This window comes from Lepisma saccharinum, chromosome 5 (assembly GCF_977018435.1).
Source record: "Lepisma saccharinum chromosome 5, izLepSacc3.1, whole genome shotgun sequence".
Classification (NCBI taxonomy): domain Eukaryota; kingdom Metazoa; phylum Arthropoda; class Insecta; order Zygentoma; family Lepismatidae; genus Lepisma; species Lepisma saccharinum.
Genome location: NC_139233.1, coordinates 4734190 through 4757859, shown reverse-complemented (window position 1 = coordinate 4757859; position 23670 = coordinate 4734190). Strand labels below are relative to the sequence as shown.

General features: G+C 40.7%; 2 protein-coding genes across 3 annotated transcripts in view; one reads left to right on the top strand and one right to left on the bottom strand.

The window, feature by feature from the left end:
• LOC145987621 (uncharacterized) overlaps nucleotides 1-23670 on the bottom strand; it is a 321334-nt gene that overhangs the window by 31157 nt on the left and 266507 nt on the right. The gene's annotated exons all lie outside the window — the stretch shown is intronic.
• LOC145987554 (uncharacterized) lies at nucleotides 6623-23123 on the top strand. Its single transcript, XM_083121906.1, has 2 exons — nucleotides 6623-6955; nucleotides 22166-23123. Exons 1-2 carry the CDS (start codon nucleotides 6623-6625, stop codon nucleotides 22790-22792), a joined length of 960 nt encoding a protein of 319 aa, XP_082978032.1. The 3' UTR covers nucleotides 22793-23123.

Here is a 23670-nt window from a genome sequence, read left to right as displayed (position 1 = left end):
ATTAAATTGAATTGTTGCTTTAAGTCCACTTTATACACAGAATGGCTAATCGGGACTGGACCTACAGTTTAAACTGGGATCCAAACCTATGTGCCTCCTCCGAGTATCGAACCCGGGACCCCTTGATTACAAGGCGACGACGCAACCACTGCGCCATCAGGGAGGCGAGAATAGTGTAAATAATCATGACACTGAAAAGTATCATATTGGAGATTTAACACGTTTGTACGGAATATTTTGATAACAGTAATTAATTTGTGAGAATTCTTTAGGTGCATACTATTTTCTTAAGCGCGAGGACTTTATCTGTTTGGTAGCAGTATAGGGTAAATTTAGAGCCAAAATGACCATAAATAAGACCTTTTTCAAAAAAATTGAGGGGGGGAGGTGGGGAGTGTTGAGAAAAACTTTCGGCGGGTGTGTGGATAAATCACTGCAGTTGTGTGACGTTTTCAGCGAGATTCAAAAATGTCTTAGCTCTATTAGTACCTGTCGACCCAACATGATCAAAAGAACAGCCACGTGAGTGAAGGCTTCAAAAAGTTCAAGGTTCAAGAGTAGCGGTGTTCTGGGTTGTTAGAAACTACCTCTAGTACATGGGCGTCCGGAAGGGGGGAGCAAGGAGGGCCGTGCCCCCCCTGGAAAATGAAAGTCAACCAAAAATTATATATTTGTCACATATAATTTCATTTCAGCCACAATAATACGTGTTAATTATTGCATGAATATGATAAATTCAAAATTAAGCAATTTTTTTTTGAGGGAACAACACTATAATTGTGGAAAATGTACCTTGCTTGCCCCCCTGGAAAAAATGCCTTCCTTGCCCCTCCCTGGAAAAAATCCTGCGGACGTCCATGCCTCTAGAAGAGTGCAAGTATAAAGGGCGAATATTATTATTTACATCACTTCTGGATCAGGTGAAACAGAAACTGCAGTCAAATCGCCGGGATCGAGGTTCGACATCATGGGTTACCCTGCTTATTCACCTTATCAAGTGACATCCTCTGGGGTGTAAGTGGTGACCTTCCACGTAGGCGTCCAAAAGTCAACCTCACTTCCACGTAGTACACCCTGGACTGCATTTTGCAGACGAACGAGGCTCTGCCGACTGGCACTATGGCCAGTATAATTTTGTGTGTGTTTTCCTGTTTCTTTGTCCTTGTGTGTGCTGAGTGCCCGTTTACAGCCTCAGCTTTTAACGAAAGTCAGAATATTTTAATGCTTTAGTAACACGACACTGCAATTATGAAATTTTAGTTATGGTATGGGGTTGGACCCCGTATAATGCGTCGGGTGCAAAATAGCCTAACTGTTGACGCACCTAAAGTTTTAAATTCATATTTAAAAATATTGAAGTAATGGCACAATTGTGGTCTTATAGTATATATTTTGGATAAGGTAAGGGGCTGGACCCCGTATAACGTGACGGGTGCAAAATCACCTTTAAGTGCTGACGCATCCAAAAATTTAAAAAAAAGTGACATTCTCTGATAAGCACATATCCCTTTAAATTTGAAAAACCATTCGAAGGGGAACCGCTTTAGCATTGTTTCTGACGACAAAGCAACTGTAGATGACGGATGTCAACCCCCCCCCCCCTAAAAAAAGAGGATTACACAAGCTGCAGCACAGATCTCAGAAGTGTGTTGATCTTCTCAGTGATTGTACTGAATAAAAATGCCCAAAAACCATTGGCCTATTTATTCTTTATCTACGGAATGCTAGACTTATGAGCAGCCCGCCCAAGTACATTACGACGACACGACATATTATGCGAAAAAAGTATTACCACAAAAGCTCAATAGAACGCACACAAACCACTCGAAATAAATCCCTCTTAAAGCCACATTTCAGATTTACGCTAATTCTAGAAGGACCAGAAGAGATGGCAATGGATGATATTCAACGTGACGTCATCACGCAGTGTACTTCGGGAAGGAAAGGAACAGTTGAATATGGGTGAAGTCCGGCCAACAAGTACAGCGGGAAAATTTGCTATATTTCAGACGCACATATTCCTCATATGATCACGATGATCATACCTGGAATGACTTTGGGAAATACCATCCGCACAATGCTTGCCCAGGATGTTTTCAACGCAGGATCTGATCTGTTTGCCGGAAATATGGCGGCGGACGTGACTTCGCGCACTGATTTGAGCCATTGAAATATTCAACCATCTTCCAAATGACATAAAGGCAGCAACGGGCATGACAAGTTTCAAAAACAAATTGGAAAAGTACTAAATAAATCAGGAATATGAGAACGTAAGTGAATATTTAGATTGTAAATTATATATACATGTATGTGTGTGTGTGTGTGTGTGTGTATATATATATATATATATATATATATATATATATATATACACGTATATATTTATAGTTAATTCTATTGTACTGTTTTGTAACTTATTAAACCCTTCAAATACGCCTGTATATGGGGTGATAAATGAATAAATGACCTTTCTGTGTATTCATTTATTTTCTATTCGAATCACGGCTTTAAATACAGTACATTTTGGTGGCAAATTGTCTGCTTGCTCGATTTTTAGTGGAGGAGTGGTTAGCACAGTGCGCTACGATGCCAGGGGTCCCAGGTTGGAGTCGCGGTTGGGCATAGGTGTTGTTTGTGAGTGTCGTCAACTTCATCATATCATCACTCATCTTCGCAATTAGCCAAATGACAGGCAGGGAGATGATAGAAGTGGTAGACGACAGAATAAAGATAAAGGAAGCGGCGCAGCAAGTGGGGAAATACCTGGGAGAAGTAAGAGAACGGCGGGGGAAAGCTATTAGAGAAGGCAGCGAAATGAGTGATCATGCTCCAGACGAGCCATCTGTATAGTGTAAGTGTGTGTAAAGCAACTTGTATGCGTGTTTTGGTGAGAGTGCAGGAAAAGAGAAGTGAGGAGAAAGACTGGAAGAAGAACTGTCGAGGGAGGGGAAGAATGTGTATATAGGGAACAAAGTAAGAGACAGCTTAAACGAAGACTAAATGTAACAAAATAGTGTAGAAAAATCGAAAATATGTAGTGCGTACAGCCTATGGCTCGCACAAAAAGAAAATAAATCTAATCTAATGAAAAGTGGCAGAAAAGCGTAGTAAAATATACCAAATCACGCTTTTTAGCGGCAAAACGTCCTTCACCTGTTGGAAATGACGCCTGAAAACAGCAGCAAAGGTCTGAATATATCTTCTCTTCTACTGCAAGAAGTTACTGCGGGCGCATTGTTAAGTTTTCCATTTTAATTGCGACAAACAATTCGCCATTGAAAGGGAGCTTTTATTATATTTGGGACGCTGGCTGCACGTCGAGACGGAAGGAGCTTTCGATTGTTTATACAGGTACTTGGAAGTGGAGAGGGGGGGGGGTCGACACGGGGAGGGAAAGGCCAGCGCACAAAAGGCTAAAATACGTCAGCGATGAGTCACCTCGAGCTTGAAAGCATCAAAAGCAAAGACAGGTGGTTGTATGTGCAGTGTTGCCACGTTGGCATCCAGTCGCTTTTACCTACATTTCATCCGTGAACCATTCCAATTCCGCGTGTACTTCCTGTGAGCTCACGAAAAGAGACATTTTGCAATTCTCCTATTTAGTGTCGCTACGTTGAGAATGAACGATGATCGGATGAAAATGACGGACAATCTACAAAGGAACACTAACTCCCGGCTGGGACTCGAACCCAGAACCCTTGGCGTCGTAGCACGGTGTGCTAACCACTCCGCCATGGAGGTTGGCGAGTACAAGATAGTTCGGAATTTAATTCGTAAGGCACTTTACATGCATACAGCCCCTCCCTCCACCCAAAATATTTGCCTCCGAGTATGTATTTCGGTCCTCCAATACTCAATCTTGCCTTTTGGATCTATTCTTGTTGATTTCTTTCATTATTGATGATTCGCCTGGGCAGAAATTTTTGAAAGGGAGGAGGGGTCAGGCCTGATAAAACTACAATAGTAGAAATAATAATAATGACAGTAATTATTCTCATGGTTTATTATGCAATATGTAAATTAATAAAAATATTCACTTTTATTCCAAATTTCTTCTTCTTCTTATTATTATTATTATTATATCCGTGTGCAGAGACTTTTACTCGATCCACCAGATGAATACAATGTACTGAAATGTATAGTTATTATCTTCTGTTTTCAACGCTTACATCTTGTTAAAAAGGTTTTCAAACGTAACGTTTATGTTATGTGACCTCTCGCATAAACCTCTAGTTTTTGCAATTCTGACGGCTGTGAAACAATTTGATTTATTCATATGAAAACAAACTGGTTCCTGCATTTCATACTTCATTTTTTCGCTCTAGTTCAATTTTCACTTAGATTATTCTGTTCGAATACTAAACTAACTGAATTATATTTAAGTTATTTTCAAATAAAAAATAACAAGCTTTCTGCTCTTTGTAACTTGAAATGAACGAAGCCAATTTACGAAGGGGGTTGACGGACTGGATCGATCTCCCCTTCGCCATGATGATTTCTGAATAAATAAAAACGATCCTTGAAGCTACAACAAGAATAAACGGAATCTCAAAAAGGAATTGGGCCTCCTCTCCTCGATGACCCAATGATGAGGTCGTCGCCTTGAAGTGGAACGGTTCCGGGTATGATACCCAATTGAGGCACAAAGTGGTTCTGGTCGCACTTTAAATGTAGTTGCAGTCCCGTTTATTTATTTATTTATTTGCCTCTTATTTTTTGTGGCGGACATTAAGGCTCATGCCTTTTCTTACACTCGACCACATACAAAAAGTTCATAATATAATACATATTCATAATTTGATTCATATAAAACATTGAAAATAACGATCACACATATACCTTTCACATCAAACCAACCGCAGTAAAAATATGCAATTCAAAGAAATACATAAACCATATATATATATATATATGTACACACACACACACACACACACTCATACATAGGTCTATATACATAACAGGCCAGAACATATATTTATTAAACATGTATTAATTGCTTGACAAAAACAAAAAATCGAACTAGGAATAAGAGTATATAGCATCAGAATCACTCCATAAAACTTTCTCTTAATCTTCGCTTGAATTGATTTTCTCATTTCATGTGAGAGTGCATTCCAGTCCCTAACCACTGATACAGTAAAAGAGTTACTAAAAAATTCAGTTTTGTGAGTTTTAATTGTTAGATTAGAACTTTGGGATCTTGTGTATGATAACTCTGGGTTTCCTAACGGAAGCAATCTGTCGGTGAGATACAAAGGACTTTCTGTGTGAAGTAACTTATATAGCAACACTAGTTTCCTGTATTTGCGTCTTTCTTTCATTTTAATCCAGCCTAATTTATTATAATATTCAGTTAAATGGTCATACCTCTTTAAGGTTAAATACAGTATGTTATGCACGAGTTCTGAATTTTTTGAATTCTCATTGCCAGCATTTCATTACAATCAGCATATACACTATCGCAGTATTCAAGATGTCAGAGGACCAAAGCTAGTACAATTCGCTCTTTAATAACAGGAGGAAGAATATTTTTTTATTTGTATAATATACGTAAGGAGGAAAAGTCTATCTTACATACTATATTGTTAATGTGTTCAGACCAGGTCAGGTTTGTATCTATTAACACTCCTAGATTATTAACAATTTACTTATTAACGGTAAGTGTATTGGCGAATAAAATTGACTACAAAATACTCAAACTCTGGGATAAAATGGGTACCATATTGGGGGGGGGGGGTAAATGAGGCCGCAATAATGTCCTGATGACATAACATCCGACATCGTGAATGTGTGGAGCACACTGATTTATCCATACACTCAACTCACCCAAAATTTCCTCAACGTCCCCTAAAAAATTTCACAAATACCAAATTTATGGTTATTTTCGCTCTAGATTTACACTTACGCCCCCAAAATACGAAATCACGCCCACCAGATGGAAAACCCCTGGTGGAGCTCTTTCTTGCACAACCCCTCTGAACCATTGCAATTTGCAGGGGAAGGGTAAGGTTGTTCTAGGTATTTTATTCTCATTCCAATTGCATCTCCGATGGCGTGGTGGTTACGTTGTCGCCTTTTAATCAAGGGGTCCCGGGTTCGATACCTGGTGATGGTACATAGTGGTTCGGATTCCAAATAAAATTGTAGACCCAGTCCCAAATAGGACTTCATTTTTAAAATAAAAATCAATACCAACGCATTTCAATCGTCGTGATTAATGTAAGAGAACAAAAAAGGGAACAGTAACTTGATCTTAATCTTTATCCTTTCATTTTATAATTCGCCATGATTTTATCTTCACTTCATCTTAGGTTCTCCACCAGCGGCGGTCCGAGCACGCTAATGGATCGAACCTTCCACTTTCCGTTGAAAAAGACGCGTCCTCGTCTCGGCGCTTTTTGGGGGTTCGGAACACGATCAAGGGTGGCTGGGGACATCGATGTTCGCGAACCCGGGTGTGCGCGCGCGCGAATGCGCGTCTTGGAACCGAAACTGCACGCCGAACCGGGGGGAAAGGAAGGAACCCCGTATTTTCGAAGACGATGCCGCAATTTTCCGCAGGATTTCGCCAAGACTGACCACGCCGGGGGTCGCGTGCCGCGGGAAAGGGGGAAAAAATATGGAGTGGACGAGGGTGACTTTGACGGAGCTCATCGGCGCCTTCAGGAAGCAGGAACTGTTGTGGAAGACCAACCACCCCGACTATCGCGACCGGGCGAAGAAGCTGGACGCGTGGAAAATCATAGCCTCGGAGATCGGCGCCTCGCCCGAAGAGTGCAAGAAGAAGATGGAGTCCCTCATGTCCTCGCACAGGAGGGAGAAGATAAAGTTCCTCAAGAGCTTCAAATCTGGCGTCCGCGCCGAAGAGGTCTACAAGCCAAAGTGGGTGTACTGGGACCTAATGCTCTTCTTGCGTGATATGCACGTGTCGCAAGCGTCCGACATTAATCTGGTAAGTGGCATACCCTCTTCTCTCCCCTTCCCAGCTGTGAAAAGAAAAAAAGCGCACATGTAGATACAGCACAATTACGTGTAAAAAAAAGCATTCAAACATCCCAGCGTGCGCTGCTTGGGTGAAACACGCGCCAGCTGGAATAAGAGAATGTGCTCGTGGCTTTGCACGATACTATAGGTCTGCTTGCCATAAACGCGCGAATCGGGGGGAGGCGCGTAAAATAAGTGTAATACGTGACTTGCGCTGTGTATGCACATTTGTCTGCTACGGATAATGTTATGATAACCTATGTTCCCGTTAAATTTCCCAGCCCCGTCCCGATCAATACAAGGCGCTGGAGAGAGGCGCCACGTGGCACCACGGCTGCTCAGTGCGTCTGCTTGGTTCCCGCACCAACGCACTTCTTTTTCGAATGTACCGCGTTGAGACAGGGCGATCAAATTTAGGCCGTCTCGGCTCGAAATTCGAAACCAGGCCCCTCGATACTTAGCGAAACGAGACAAGACATCTCTAATATCGGGACGAGACTTTCGCTCTCGTATTTGGTACGATATTCCAAAAATTAAACTAAACAAAATTTGCTTTAATATGACACTTATTCAGATATACAAAGCTGATATTTACCTGATCATTTCACCAATTCTCTTCTTAGGCTTGTGTGGTTGCATATATCCAGGATAACAATTAATTTTTCGAGGATCTGTAGCAACGAAACGAGACGTCAGACAGAACTGATTTGCTTCATTCTGTTTCGCTTTTCTGCCACTTTTGGCTAATCGCGAAGATGAGGATGAGTGATGACGTGAAGATATTGGTGAAAGGACGCTCACAGAGAACATCCATGCCCGAGTCAGGATTCGAACCCGGGACCACCTGAGTCGTAGCGCGCTGTGCTAACTCCACCACAGAGACCGGCGACGTCAAACAGGAAAAAAAAAAGTATTTTTTCCCTCTTGCTCAACTTCGCTGATGGCACCCTGTATATATTGTTTGTAATAATGATTTATTTTACTTCGCGTTTCTGCTGCTTTCGATCAATTGCAAAGATGAGGATGAACGGTGATAAGATGAAATAGATGAAGGGACAAACACAGATGAACAGTACACAACACTAACCATGAGTCCAGACGCCAGAGCCTCGATAGTCTGCAAAATGCTGACCAGGCTGTACTATACGGGGAAGAGAAGTTCATATTTGGGTGTCTTGGCACAGGATCGCCCCTTCCACGAGGCAGGCCTCCTCGACAACTAGCCAGAAAGACGCTCGTCTCCTCTCGACACTATCCCTATTATATCCATTATGTAGTGTAACATAACATGCGAGAAGAATCATACGAATATCATATGAGCGGAGAAATACATGGCAAAGGAGAACGAAGACACCAGAATCTTCTCTCCCTTTTAACGGTGTTTTCACAGCTGTAACCTCTACCTATGCGCTTTTATACATGAATACACGTACGAGCTACTGAGGAGGGAGGTATACACATTCCGAAATCGGAAACGGAAGTAATGTGTATGGTACCTACAAATGAGAGGCTAAGTGAGTCCAAGAGCCGTCAATATATCGTTAAAAAATACGGACCATGGCCGTCTTTAAAGATTAAAGTATAATATATTTATGGAGCACTTAATTTACAATCCTATATTTTTATGTATGATAACAAAAATAGTCCATCTCCGTGGTGGAATCACAGCGCGCTATGACGCCAGGGGTTCGAATTCTGGCCTGGACATGGATCTTCACTGTGAGTGTCTCTTCATTAATTTCATCTCTCATCGTCGCGATTAGCCAAAAGTGACAAAAAGACCACGATAAATAACAAAAATCAAATGAAATGTTGAAATTTAAATAAAAAACGTTTGTAAATTGACAGGCAGACTGCTAAATTTTTAACAGTACAATAATGCGAATTTTACAGTAAATTCTAATATTGTATGAGCATACAACCAAGCGCCTCGTTCAAACAAGCGTACAATGAGAGAATGAAATGACACAATTCATAAAGGGATAATTTCCGTTTGTTGATCCAACGGGCGCGATTCCAGTCGCCAGCTTGCAGCCGGTGCACCCCCCTTCTTCTTCTCCCCGCCCCGGTCCATCGAGAGATAAAATCATATTCCATCCGTAACTTTGCGAGCCTTGTTTCAAACGCAGTCACTGGCAGTAACACACGAGCTGACCCACTGTTATGTAAATAAATCAACTCCCGAGGATTCCATAATTTTGCTTTGTTACAAAACGTACAAGGTTGGATTCGCCCCGGGTCACTACATGGCTCTCGGGCTGGAAGCGTGCTGGGTACATCAACGCAAAGCCTACATCCACCCGCTGCAAGACGTGAGGCTCCTGTGTGGCAATATAGCACAACAAAATACGGCGTGTACCATAATAAACAGCTTTATGAATTTATTTCGGCTAAACTATACGAAATGCAACAATGATATTTGTTATGTATCAATCAATAACATTTCAAGTTTCTATGAATGTCTACAAATGATCAATGTGGCTACATGGATGTCCGCAGGATTTTTTCGAGGGAGGGGCAAGAAATGTATTTTTTTAAAAAGGGGCAAACAAGACACATTTTCCCCAATAATAGTGTTGTTCCCTCAAAAAATATTTCTTAAATTTGAATTTACCATGTTCGTGCAATAATTAACACATATTATTGGGGCTGAAATGAAATTATATGTGTGAAATATTCAGAGCATTCCCTGACATTCGCTACGAGACTCGGCGGCAAGCGGCCCGGCGTCAGCGCTTGTTTTCCCGGCGAACGCTTGTCTTTCTCGTAGCGAATGTCAGGGAATGCTCTGTATAATTTTTGGTTGACTTCATTTTCCAGGGAGGGCTCAAGGCTCCCCTTAGGACGCCCATGTGTGGCTTCCACCAGTTATGCGACACACATACCTTAGAAATTCTAGTTCTTGCCACACATTTCCCAAGAACTCCTCGTCCACCAAAGCAAGGGCGTCTCTTATCTTCTCCATTAGCTGTTGCACATTCTGCGGCATAGGTGGCACATAGGCTGTGTCTTTCACAAAGCTCCAAATGCAGAAGTCTAGGAGTGAAGGTGTGGGGACCTGTGAAACTCTCCATTTTCTTTAACACTACACCAGCGTCACAGTGACCGTGTTTGCAAAAGTTTTGCGCATGAAGACAAAACTTTCACATTGTTATACAACAAACCTCATTGTTGTGTTTCAGATATTTTCTTTTAACAATAAACCTGATAAGTTGTTTATTACGATACACGCTGTATATCTTGCTATACATCAATCTCTCGTACTAGGGGGCTATGGTTTCAAATCTGGTTAATGCAAAGGCAAAGTCGGAGGTCCGATTCAGTCCACTTTTATGCTCAAATAGGAGACTCTTAACTGGACCTACAATTAAAAGTGAGATCCACAAACGTCAACCTGAGAAAAAAAAGAAGGTAACAGTTCGTTATATCGGAGACACATTTTTACAGAAGAAACTACTTACGGAAATGAGTTTCTATAAGGTTTCCAACGTTCGTCGATGTATTTTCTTTCATCGTCGAATCTATTTGACCGGGAAATCATGTATTTTTCAAGAGAAATATCTCACCGACGCACAAGTGCCATTGCTTTCGCTACGTGAACCGGATGCTGCATACGTTTGATGACGTAACCCCCTGTCAGCGTTTCCAACCCCCCCTCTTTTAAACTATGCTTGCCTAACCTAACCAGACCTAACCTAACCTTATCGGAAATGGTTAGTGGGGCTACCCGTGCATAATGTACAATTTGCACACGTGACGAACACGATAGTAGATATTTTTCGGTGAAGAAGGTTGGAAATACTGCATACCTTCAACCCTAGTCAACCTCTGCCCGCCATATTGTGTGTTACGGACCAAAAAAAAGAATAACAAAAACTACTCTCTATGTGAAAAATTGTGTTTGTTTTCGTGTAAAAAGCATAATGGCACCTTGAACTATGTTCCGCAATACACAGTTGTTAAGTACGAACCATGCAAAACACAAAATATCCGATTTTAATGTGTCTCCGATATAACGAACTGTTATCCCAAAGAATTTTCTAACTGCTTTTAAATAACTTCCCAGACCACTCTATAATGATTTAACACACCAATAAATAAGTGTACTTGTATTCTCTTCAACTTTGGATGTTAAATTATTGAAAATTACGAAATATAAAATAAAATAACATGTTAATAAGAAATATTTTAAAAATAGAAAACAGTTGCAGGAAAAAGTTACATGTTTTTCCTGTTTGACATCCTGTAAGGAAAAATTCTTCAATTTCCCTTACTTATCCCGAATTTTTAAGCATCTGTACAGAATTCACCCACTTATCCATGACCTTTTGAGAACACTCATGCCCATGGGTCTGGACTCAGAGCCGGGAGACATGGCACCATAGCGCGCTGTGTGAATCACTCCGCCATGTAAACTATATGAAAGTAATGTACGTGTAGTGCAGGCATACACAGGTTTAAACAGTCTCGAGCACATCGCTACTAGCGACTGTTGCAAAGAGCATCTTTCTTATGCACCTGCGCTGCAAAGGATTTAATGAATTCATAAATCTTCGTTAAGTGCCCGAAGCACCATGAAGGCACCATCAACAAAGGAGAAGCAAATTATAACTGTTGCCTTTATGTTGTTACGAAGAATGAAAATTATCGTACAAAAGTTCAAGGTTACCACGACATGTCCTTGGGTGTACTTGTGTGTGTACCAGTGGCGTGCGGTGATAAATCAGGCAGGGGAACAGGTCACCTGCACTTGATCCCCATCGCATGGGTGTCTTAATATAATACAATAGATCAAGTAAAATTCAACCGTTATTGAAATGTCAGAAGTGACAAACATGAGGCACTTTAAAATTATATGACAATAATAATTTTAAAGCAAATGTGATATAATATAAAGAAAACATTAAAAATAAAATTGTTGATGCGCAACAAAGAAAAATTTGATATAAATTTATGAGTCATCAGAGAAAGAAAATAATATTTTGTCGTGACCTGTTCATCTCTTTATTCGTAGATTAAGTTGACGTTTTTCATAGAGTTGAGTATTGTTGTAATTCAAACGTCCTCAATGCAATAATGGCACACAGATGGTTGAGTTTTTCATGACGTTCGCTAGATTAGTCAGGGTGGCTACTGTAGGACCATAATAAAATTCAAGTATAATTCCCGGTTTTCAAAGCGAACTTTACAAAAATTCAAGCAGATGTTTTCTCTATTTCAAACTAAGGTTTTACAGTCTCTCACCACCCACACACATACACACAAACAAATACTTATACTTAACAATATATGGTTTGTGCGATTCCAATTAATCCAATAATTCTAATTCACTTGGGCGGTACATATATATAATTTAAGGCGCGGATTTTAATTTGTCATTTCACATAGCTACTCGGCAGTGGCGTGCCCAAGGGGGGGGGGTTGGTAGGGGTTATACCCCCCTTTGGCCCAATATTCCTAAAAAAGGAACGTCAATGGTAAGAAAATATGACAAAATGAGGGCGGACTACCGAGAAAAAATATATATACAAAAATCCTGGCCACGCCACTGCTACTCGGGACTATAAATACATCTACAAACACAAGTCACATATGTTACGGGAAATAGTAATCTACGAAAAATTGTTAATTCTATAAGAATTTTAAATTTACCTAATCAACTTCAAGATATTTTATCTTGCAATAATCTTCAGTCTATCAGATGGATTGTTCTTCAAAGATCACTAACAAAGCAAATGGATTGAGAGAATTCTGTTTTATTTTCCACGCAGCTTTATTTACCTTCCTCAACAAAAATAAAACCTAAACTGTGAAAAACTTGTTTCAGGTCATTAATAAAAATGTATAAATTCAATGGATTGGGATTTTAAAAAGTTGCAATTTTTCATGTCTACAGAGAAAATTTCAAGCAGAATTCACGCACAATTCCCGGAGCCAATAATTCACGCATAATTCCCGGAATTCAAGAAATTCCCGGCGAGTAGCCACCCTGTTAGTAGAAGTTGTTAATGTGACAAAACCCGACCTGTTCCAGACTCCCTTCTCAGGATTAAACAAGGACAACAATATAATTTGCCACTGGTAGAATATCCAGTTAATCATTTTACAGAGTTGTAGTAACTCGTTTGAAAATGCTCTGTGTATGATTTCGTTTTAGTTTTTAATTCAGTTAGAATATGTGTTGGTTTGTTGTATTTTCTGCAAAGTTGAATGAACTAAAGGCTTTCGTCCTCAGCCGGTCGATCATACAACACTCGCAACATTCGCTTCTTGGTAGAGGGCATGATACTAAGAGACCATGGTAGAGCATGGGGTGAGAACCATGATGCGTTGGGGGTAGATGACGTCAACAAACGTCCAGCCACGGTGAAAGATTTTCTTCAGTGTTACTTTTGGAAACGTTGATTTCGAGAGAAAAGTGTTCTTATTATGTTAATATAAATAATTTAAATAGCCCAAAAGCGCAGTAAGTAGGAGGGAACAGCCTGTTCCCTCTGTTCCATGAAGGGACCGCCACTGGTGTGTACGCAGTCAGCATCTGCTCCTTTCGTCGTAGTCTACAATTCAGAATCGTGGATCGTTGTGTTGGCGAGAACGAGCTCTATGCTTAGGGATAAAGACGAGAAAGTATTCAGGGTGGCTACTCTAGGACCATGATAAAATTCAAGTATAATTCCCGGTTTTCAAGGCGAACATTCCAAAAATTCAAGCACATGTATTCTCTATTTCAAGCTTACGTATTGCCGCTTCACAACATCCACACACAAATATCTTCATAATGTAAAGGGTCTATGTGATTCCAACATCCAAAAATTATAATTCAATTAAACGGTATATGTAATATAGTTAAAATATTTAATTTAAGGTGATGTGTTTCTATTTACAATCAGACGCAACCACGAATAAACGTACTAATACTACTACTACTAATAATAATGTTAATAATAATATTATAAAATTATTATTATTATTATTTGACTTGTTTTATTTTACTTTGCTTCTTGTGCCACGTTTGGGTAATTTGCGAAGATGGGGATGAGTGACATGATGAAATTGATGAATGGACAGTATTCGAACCCGCCTGGACAACATTGTTGTTGTTGTTATTATTATTATCATTATTAGTAGTAGTAGTAGTAATAGTATCAAAGACGTTATTATCCTCGTAAACTATGCAAAAAGGGGTAAAAGTTGGTGCTAAAGCATTTGTGTTCGAACAAACGATTTCAATTATTTTTTCTCCACACGGCACAGTAGTTCGGATCCCACTTCAAACTGTAGGTCCAGTCCCGATTATTTATTTATTTATTTATTTATTCAAAGTTTCAGATACAGCACTTTTAAGGCCATTTTACACTGAAAACTGTAACAAATAACAAGAACAAGTCAAGGTGGTTTAAGGTAAAAACAAGAAAAGTTAAATATAAACATAAGGCATAAACAAGGAAACAAAGATTTACATATTCATTTTTAGGGAAGATCGGAAAGTGCTTTCAGGGGCAAAAATGTCTATGTTTATGGGTAAATTATTGTAGAACTGGGGCAGCCTGTGGAATAGAGCGCGCTGTATAAGAGAAAGCCTAGCTGTGGAGGTGTGGAACAATTCAGTGTTTCGGGTCGATCGAGAGGGAACTCTGAAGTTGAATTCCGTAAGAAGAGATTCAGATCTTAATTTCCCATTGATGATTTTATAGAAAAAATTCATATCGGCCATATCGCGTCGGGTCTGCAGTAACTGAATGTTCAAAGTAGTCAGGATGTCAGGTTTCTGAAGATGCCGCAAAGAAGGAATTCTATTACGAACAATGGCGGTAAAGAAGCTGAGGACGGAATCCATGCTAGAAAGATTTGTATTGGAAGCCATGGCCCAGACTGGAGAACAGTATTCGAGAATCGGAGAAATGAATGACTTGAAAAAAAGGCTAAGAGAAGTTGGAGTCTCAATTTCAGTGAATCTGTAGAGGAGGCCTAAGAGGCGCATTGCACTTTTAGTTGTAGCTGCGATGTGTTCCTTAAAGTTCAGCTTTTCATCTATGATAACACCTAGATCTTTTTGGGCCGCAACTGTAGTAATATAATTGTTTTCAAGAACATAATGAGAATGTATTTTTTTCTTTTTTAAAGAGACTGTGAGGGAGGAACATTTCTGTGGGTTAAGTTGTAGATTCCACTGGTTACACCATGTGACAAGTTCAGAAAGAGCATTCTGGAGAATCACAGCATCTTGCGTGGTTGAGATTTCTTTGAAAAGTTTACAGTCGTCAGCAAACATGAGTAAATTGACAGGAAATGAGGAAAGTCTTTGAGGGAGATCGTCCATGTATAGGATGAACAAGAGAGGGCCCAAGACGCTCCCTTGTGGTACCCCAGACAGGACAGGAAGAAAATCAGAAGAGGCGCCTGAAAGGGTGACACGCTGTGTCCGTGAGTGTAAATAATCCTGGATTAAGGAGAGAAATTTGCCATGTATGTTAAATCTAGTTCGTAATTTAACATACATGGCAAATTCTGTGCATAAAATGGACTCAAAAACCACAAATCAATCAATCAATTTTACAACATTTTTCATTTAGATAGTTCGGCGCCCAGGGCCGACTCCCGCCGCCTCCTAGCTATGGTTATAAACTTGATAAGACTAAGAAAATTTTACGAAAATAATTTTTATTTGCATAAAATGTGAACAGGATTTGGATTGAAAAAAGTTGTAATTTTTCACGTCTACGGAGAAAAATTCAAGTACAATTCACGCATAATTCCCAGAGCCAATAATTCCCTCATAATTACCGTAATTCCCGGTGAGTAGCCACCCATGGTATTTATTATTATTAGGGCTGAGCCGATACCACCTTGAACCGATACTCTTACCGATTACCACCGATACCGATACTTCAATATTGCAAAAATTAAAAGTTGTTCAAGATATTGATCAATATTAGTGTATAAATATTCTTCTCTAATTATATGCATCAATTTACCAATAAATTTGCTTTAGAATACTAAAAAATTACACCCGAATAATAAAATTGATGTTATGTAATAACAAATTCAGTTTTTCATGCAAATCTGGTGCAAAATAAATAATGGAGATTGAATTTTGCATAATTTCCAGGATAATTAGACTCCGCGAAAATGTCACACGGCATTTTTGCAGACCGCGTTAAAGGCCAAAATATCGGAAACGCTGGCATTTCCAACCGATACTTTCCGATACCGATACATCGGCATCGGCTCACCTCTAATTATTATTATGATTATTCGTCTTATTGTGCGCATTAGCCGCTTTGGCAGACCCGAGATTTCGGGGGTGACTAGTCGAAGGTGGGAATTTTTCCCTAAATAAAGTGGCTTTTGGGGAGGAAGAAGGCGACTGGAGCGTAATGCTGATTACATCACCTGAGCCATGCTCAGGACCGGGAATGTGGGGAGCTGTGCCTGTAGCTACACACTTTGTGCAGGGTGCGAAATCAATGAAGACTGGTGGGGGGGAGAAAGATCTTAATCTACAAACATGCACACGCTATAACGTAACATAAAACTGTCTCAACTATCTCTGGAGCAAGGCCGCGCATAGCATCAGAGAAGGGGAGAAAATCGAGTGGGTAGAGCGAAGCAGTCTCGCGTTACTACTTTCGCCGAGACTTGTTTTCGCTCGCCTGCTCGAGAGATAGCTGGGACAGGGTAAAAAAAGGTAAAGTGCTCCCCTGTGCATAGCACCACGCATGAAGGCGTATAGGGGGTGTGGGGGTAACGCCCCACACTTTCTTGATCCGGTCGTGAGTGTGGGTGATGTGATCAGCATCACGCCCCTGACCGCCTTTACCCCCCAGGGTTTCCCCCAGGTACCCATGTTATTCGACGCCGGGTGGGCGCCGGGGCCGCTTCCATCGATAGAAAAGTTCCCGGATTTGAACCAGCCGGCGATCGAACCCGGGACCTTTAGCATGGTAGTCAGACGCGTTACCGACTGAGCCACCGCGGCTGGGAGGGACAGGGTATACATATTTATGTCATTAAATATAAAATAAATTACTAAATATTTAAAAATACATTATTATTATTAAATACACAGAAATAAAAAAATTTGTCACTTTTATATATTTATAAAGCACCAAACTAATTCCTTTACTAACTGGTTAAAGATGTCAATAAATTACAAAATAGTTGAAATAGTTTTATTATGTAATAGTTGAAATGAAACAGTTCTTGTTTAGTTTTTGCTTCTTATTAATACAAATCAATTAGATGGAGATCTCTTGAAAGAGATAGTGTGTGTTTTCAATATTATCCTTAGTAAAGTATACTTGGAGTCAAAACTTATTGCTTATTTCTTGTTGTTAAAAAAACTTCCCCCGGAAATTTTTGGTGGTGGTGGCATTTGAGGTCAATATTTTTGGTGGTGGGGGGAAATCCCACCGTCCCCCAGGATTTCGCACTCTGACCATATGCCTTCAGGCCACGGTTTAATACATTTATCTCGTGTAGATTTCTTGCCACTTTTCGCTATTCGCGACGATGAGGATGGCCGATGATTAGATGAAGCACTCACAAAGGAGCAACAATCATTTCCAGGCTGGGCCTCGAATCAATTGATTGATTTACTTTATCTTACTTAGTTTTAAAGTCAATTTTGGCAAAGATGAGGATGAGTGATGCTACGATGGAATCGAAAAAGGGACACTCACAAAGAACACTCATGTCCATTCGAACGAAACCTGGCCTGACGTCATAGCGCGCAGTGATAACAACTTCGTCGCGGAGGTCGGCTCCCATACCTCGAGATTGGTGCACAATCTTGTGTTCAGATTCGACCAGGAAGGAGAACGTAATGGCAATTTCTTGAACAATCTAGTCAATTCATGGCACCTTAAAGACACGTCAAAGTCATGCGTATGCGGCAATTATATTGTCACGCATTGGAAAGAAGGGGAAATCAAAATGCGATGGCAACATCAATCAAAAAAGGTATTCTGTATAAAAAGAGGAAAATACCCGCGATAAACGTGGGCGTGGCGATGTTCCTTGGTTCCAAATTACTTTTGCGAAAGAATCGATCGTTGCTCGACTCCCGACAATTTTTTTCTTTCACCATAGCGTTCGATCCTGGTCTCTGCGCAAGTTCTCGCCTATAAGCTTAGGTTCCCGAGCGGCGATGAAAGGAACGAACCAGAGATATAGACGCGAAAGAGACGAGAGTGAGACTTATTACCCGAGACTCTCGGTCTCGTTAGAGACTATGCTGAGCTGTTTGAAAATTTTACGTAAACCAAATGTAATTTGCCATGTGTATTACCCGAATATTCATAGATAAGTCAATCCTTTGTGAGCCTGTGCTGAGTGGTTGCATAAATTTAGGATAAAAAATTCGAGTGCTCTCGACATGGGACCAAGAGTTGCTCTTCGAGACAGAAAACAGGACAGGCATATCCAAATCGAGAAAAAGCCAAGACGGACATTCTAACACACGACTCTACAAAGTCGCGTCTTGCGTCTCGATACCATCTCCAATGGGTATGCAACCGATTTTTCCCTATATAATAATAATTATATATATATATATATATATATATATATATATATATATATATATATATATTATCCCGGAAGAGGAATTTTTTATCCCTGTCAGGTGATGCTTTTATCTCCCTCAAAAAAAATAATGGAAATGAAAGCATATAATGTATAATTTCTTATGTAACAAACACAGTTAAAAATCATTTGTGTCCATTATGGTCCCATGTAGGGATGTGACGAAGCTGAAAATTTACCGATGCCAATGTACTCACCGATAATTTTTGGAACCGCTACCGATGCCGATATTTAACCGATTCCGATACATAAGATTATTAAACAGAAATGGGATGTTATTTTCTGCATGACAAAAATAAATTTGCTATGTACATTTCTATTGCATATCATATGTATATACATATATATTCTCAAGAGATGCGAATGTACATTTGTATCTACAAAAGGTTATGTGAACCTAGAGATTTAACATTAGTACACAAGCAGTTCTTTGAAATGCAAAATGGATTCCTGTTCTGCCAGATTCAACTTCAGAAATACGAGATTTGGAAGCACTTCAGGAAGTAACCTACTTCTTCTCTTATCGCAAATCTGTTCAGCAACACTGAACACTCAATCGCTGAATATTGATGCAGCAGGTATGCTCAAGTATTTTCTCAGCACTTGCTTCAGGTTTGAATACTCATTTTTGAATTTCCAATACAACAGCAGATCCTGGTTCAGCAATGTACTGTTTTATTTCCGATTTATAGTTAGGTTGATCCTCTGAATGAGAGTTTGCAATAATTTTATTACAAAAACTCTACAATAATGACGAATCATAACCAAATTTTCAATAAATGTTACAAAACTAGAATATGAAACTTGTTAGAAGGTAAAACTCTAACATAATCTGTACCGGTTTAAATATCGGATTTTTGCCCATTCCGATATCTCAATTTCGGCCGATTTTCATACATCTGTAATCGGCTTCGGCACATCCCTAGTCCCATGTCATCAAAGATTTCCAGGCTGAAAAGCATGCAACCTATTGGTTTAGAGGAGGACACCATTCTGCAACTGACCAACCCCCGAGACAACAGACTGCATCTCATTCCAGCAAGTTTCATGGCGTAGTGCTGATATTTTACATAAAATATTCACAAGAAATTTGTACGTATGGATATTAAGTTTGGACATGGCAATAGAAATTTGGGCAAGTTTTGGGTGTTACTGGTTCTATAGCTCTTATTGTGTTTGAGTTTGGGTTCTCTTAGAATATATATACAGTAAAACCTCGTTAATCCGGACTATTGGGGGGATAAGTTGATCGGTTTAACTAAAGTCAGGATTAACTAAAATCACCTAAAAAAGCAGTAGAAAGTGCATTAAAACTCCGTTTATAGCAACAAAACACGTTTATTATGGTGTATTTAAAGGGCATAGGCCTACATATACTATACAGTACAGTACAAAGTCAGCGGGAAACAGAATTTCATCAGTGGTTGACTGCCTTTTCTTTGGGAAGTTCTCTTGTTGAATTCTAGACACATTTAAAACCTTGCATTCTGCTTTTTTCTTTCTCCTTTTGCCTGTCCGGATTTACGAGGTTTTTACTGTATACTCTTTCTAAATTACGTTTCAATATTATCACAACACTTAAAAACCTAGGTTAGAACCAATGTTTTAAGGTACTTAGAACCGGAAGCTAATAGTTTTAGTTTATTGACTGGCAATCATATACAAATTTGCATAGGCTACACATAAAAAAACCTACCTCCCGAAATGAAATCCCAGATACCCCCCAAGGAAAAACCTTAATTCGCACAGTGCTACGATATGCAACAGAAAGTTACAAATATGTCGCATTGGTGAGACGATTTATCAATAAACATCACAGGTGAAGAAACGTGAAATTGTTTGTTATGGGAAATCAGGAATGCAGTACATACAAATAATAAAAAATGGCATGCTACATACTCAGCCACAGCACGTTAAAAATAAACAATGAAATGTCCTACTGTAACGGTCACGTGGGAAGGAGGGGAAGCACCGAGAATAAATTCCACCGGAATAGCTCCTGCAATAATAAAGGAACGAATTTATCTTGGAGTCGATAAAGACTGGAATGCAGAGCCGTTCGAATGACTCACGGCAAACGGACGACCGTATTATGTGGCAAGAGGAATGAAGCCACGCATCACGTTTACATGACTTCCAGCAATCGAAATTGCAAGCAGGAAATGGTATCACGTCTAAGTCACGCGTATACGGCGCGGCCTGCCCCCCCCCCCCCCTTCTTCTTCTTCTGAATCAGAAACTGCTGCCGAAAAAAGGAAAATAACGAAGGGAATCACATGCGCTCTGTTGAAATAGCCTTCTCAATGCACTGCCTCATCTATCCGTTTCTAAGTGCATCCAGTGGTCGACTTGTAGGATTCAACGTGTTCGACGGTCGATTTTCGATCTCGCCACCGAACTTCCCTGGTTCGAGTCCCGGCCTGAGTGGGTGTGATTTGTGAATGTTTCTTCCATCAGTTTCGTTTCGTCACCCCCTCACCGCTGCGATTAGCCAAAAGCAGCAGAAAGAAAAGCGATGGTCAATAGAATCCGAGAGTTCCATTGTTTAAGAGTGTCGGTCATTTGATGTAGAACTGATTGTTTATTTTATGCTCAGATAGGCTCTTTGGGACCGGACCTACAGCTGAAAGTGGGATCCAAAACACCATGGGAATAGAACTCAGGAACTTTCAGAAATAACTATAAAATTTCTTAGTTTTCAAGGAGATTGTAATATTTGTCTTTGTTATGTTTAGGTTACTTAATGGCCTTCGTGAAATTCGTTACCTGTCGTCACATGCATTTTCCCGTCTCGTTTCTCGAGAAAGATCATCATGTAATGTTATGGAGTTAAATTTCTGCGATTCGATTCAGAAACTCTACTACTGCGGACACTGTGTTTTTCATTCATTTAGTGATTTTGTCTTTCATTGATTGATGCAAATGCAGGGTTCCCACTAATTTCGCCAAACCAAATTCCCTGACTTTTCCAAGTATTTCCAATAACTTTCTAGACCATGTTATAATACTTTAACATACTAGTATATACTCACGTTCTCTGCAATTTTGCTAATGAAAAGAATCTACCTGTAAATTTGGCAAACAAAACCAAGAACTTTCCTAGACTTTTGAACGTATTTACAAATATCCATGCCTTTTCTATGACCTTTTTCACCCCTAAAAGCCCACACGACCAAAGAACAAACTTGAAATTCTATTTTTACATAGGTTGAACCAGTCAGGTTGATCCGTTTGCCATGGTGACGGGAAATTCTTGTGCTATACTGCATAGGCATTGCTTCAGAGTTCCCTCACGGCCGTTGCCGGTTAGAAAATGAGTGGGTCTCCGATTTTATGTATCTTCCTGAACAGCGAGCGGAGGGTGCATGATGACACCAGGTGTCATTTACGACTGAGCAAAAATCAGGCGTGTGGCAACACAGCTTTTTCACTTCGAGATCCCACGTCTGTAGATGAGAAGTCTGGGTAATAGGGTTATGTTCTTTGATCGTGCGGGCTGACTTCCTGAAGTTCTCCAGGTTTTCCATGTCGGTGCGAACCCTGCGAACGTAAACAAGATGTTCATGGCTATTATTGTTTCGCTTTTTTCCAGGAACAGGCCGAAGCGTACGAACCCGAAGACAAGGACATCGGCTCGGAGAACCTGTGGGTGTCGCCTCTGTCCCCGGTCTGCACGGCGGAGGACACCTTCCGGCGACCGGTCCCCTCGCAGAAGTTCCGGAAACTGGAGAAACCGCCTCGGACGGAAGCGTCCCTCCTGGAGGAGGTGTACAACGCCCTCCTCAAGGTGAGGGACGACGACGGATTCGACGTCTTCGGCAAGTTCGTCGCCAACGAGCTCCGAGGAATCCTGGACGAGACGTCGCTCGCCGTTGCCAAGCACAAGATCCACACGGTCATCCTCGAGGCCAAGATGGGCATGTACGTGTCGCTGCACCCGGTCGAGCACCTCGGCGTCAACAGCTTCACCTCGGTGGCCGCCACGGCCGCCGGACCTAGACCGCTGTTCGAGTGCCAGGCGGCCGCCGCGGAGGTCGACTGCGGCCGAAGCGTCCTGGCCACGGACTCCAAGAGCACGGATTCCAACCCGTCCAGCCCCAAGTCTCCCGAACACAGCAGCGACTCCAACCTGTCGGGCATATCCTCGCCGAAATGCCACTTTCTGGAAGGCGGCGACGACTGCAGCATACAGAATCTGAATCCCGGTCCGTTTGTTTAGTGCGCGGACGAATTTTACGGAAAGTACCTCGACTGTTCTCCTGAAGAAGATAAACTGTGATTAAAGCTACTAAGACGACAACGACAGATACATTTGTATGTAAATATACATTTCGTGATCCTCGTCGCTGCATGCTGGCGCTGCAGTGTAACGATACGGAGAGTATTACCTTGTTTGCCCAACGAGAAAACGTTTGAATGTCAAAAACCGATCACCGATAACTATTCGTGACCATGACTGATGCAGTACAACTATTATCGAGCAGCATACCCAACAAACAGCAACTGATCTGAAGGCGAAACGGTGAGGGATGTCCAATTCTTGCTAGGCAATCAGCGAGCGTAGGCCGAGGACTTGATCGTGCAATAGGTATATGCAATGCGCTCGAAGTGTGGTAACAGCATGTATATTGTCCTGTTCGCAATAAGCAGAAAAAGTGTCCACAACAGATATATTGCGTAAAATCCCCAAAAGTACTTTCATCTGTGCAGAGCGTCATCAGCACGGGTGTAATAAAGACACAACCAAGGCAAGTTATGACTGTGCGAGTTTGTGTAATTGGAAACTTGTGTAGACTTATCGTTCTGCGCTTCGATTTCCCTCTAAAATATCAAACTTGTCTTAATTGTGTGTAGCCTTGTGATGATGGATGTAGGCAATCCCGACGACACTTAAGTATTTTAAATAACAAAAAACAATTTATTTTTTGTTAATTTGTACGTTCCCGCAATGTAAAGTAACAATAAATGTCCGCCAAGTCAAATTTTGATGCATCATTTCCAAGCAAGGCCACTGCACCTGAGCATCGAGTGAGCAACCTTTAGGCACAGCCACTCTTACCTTCCCTCAGAGTGGATTTGGCAAATTTATGGGAACAT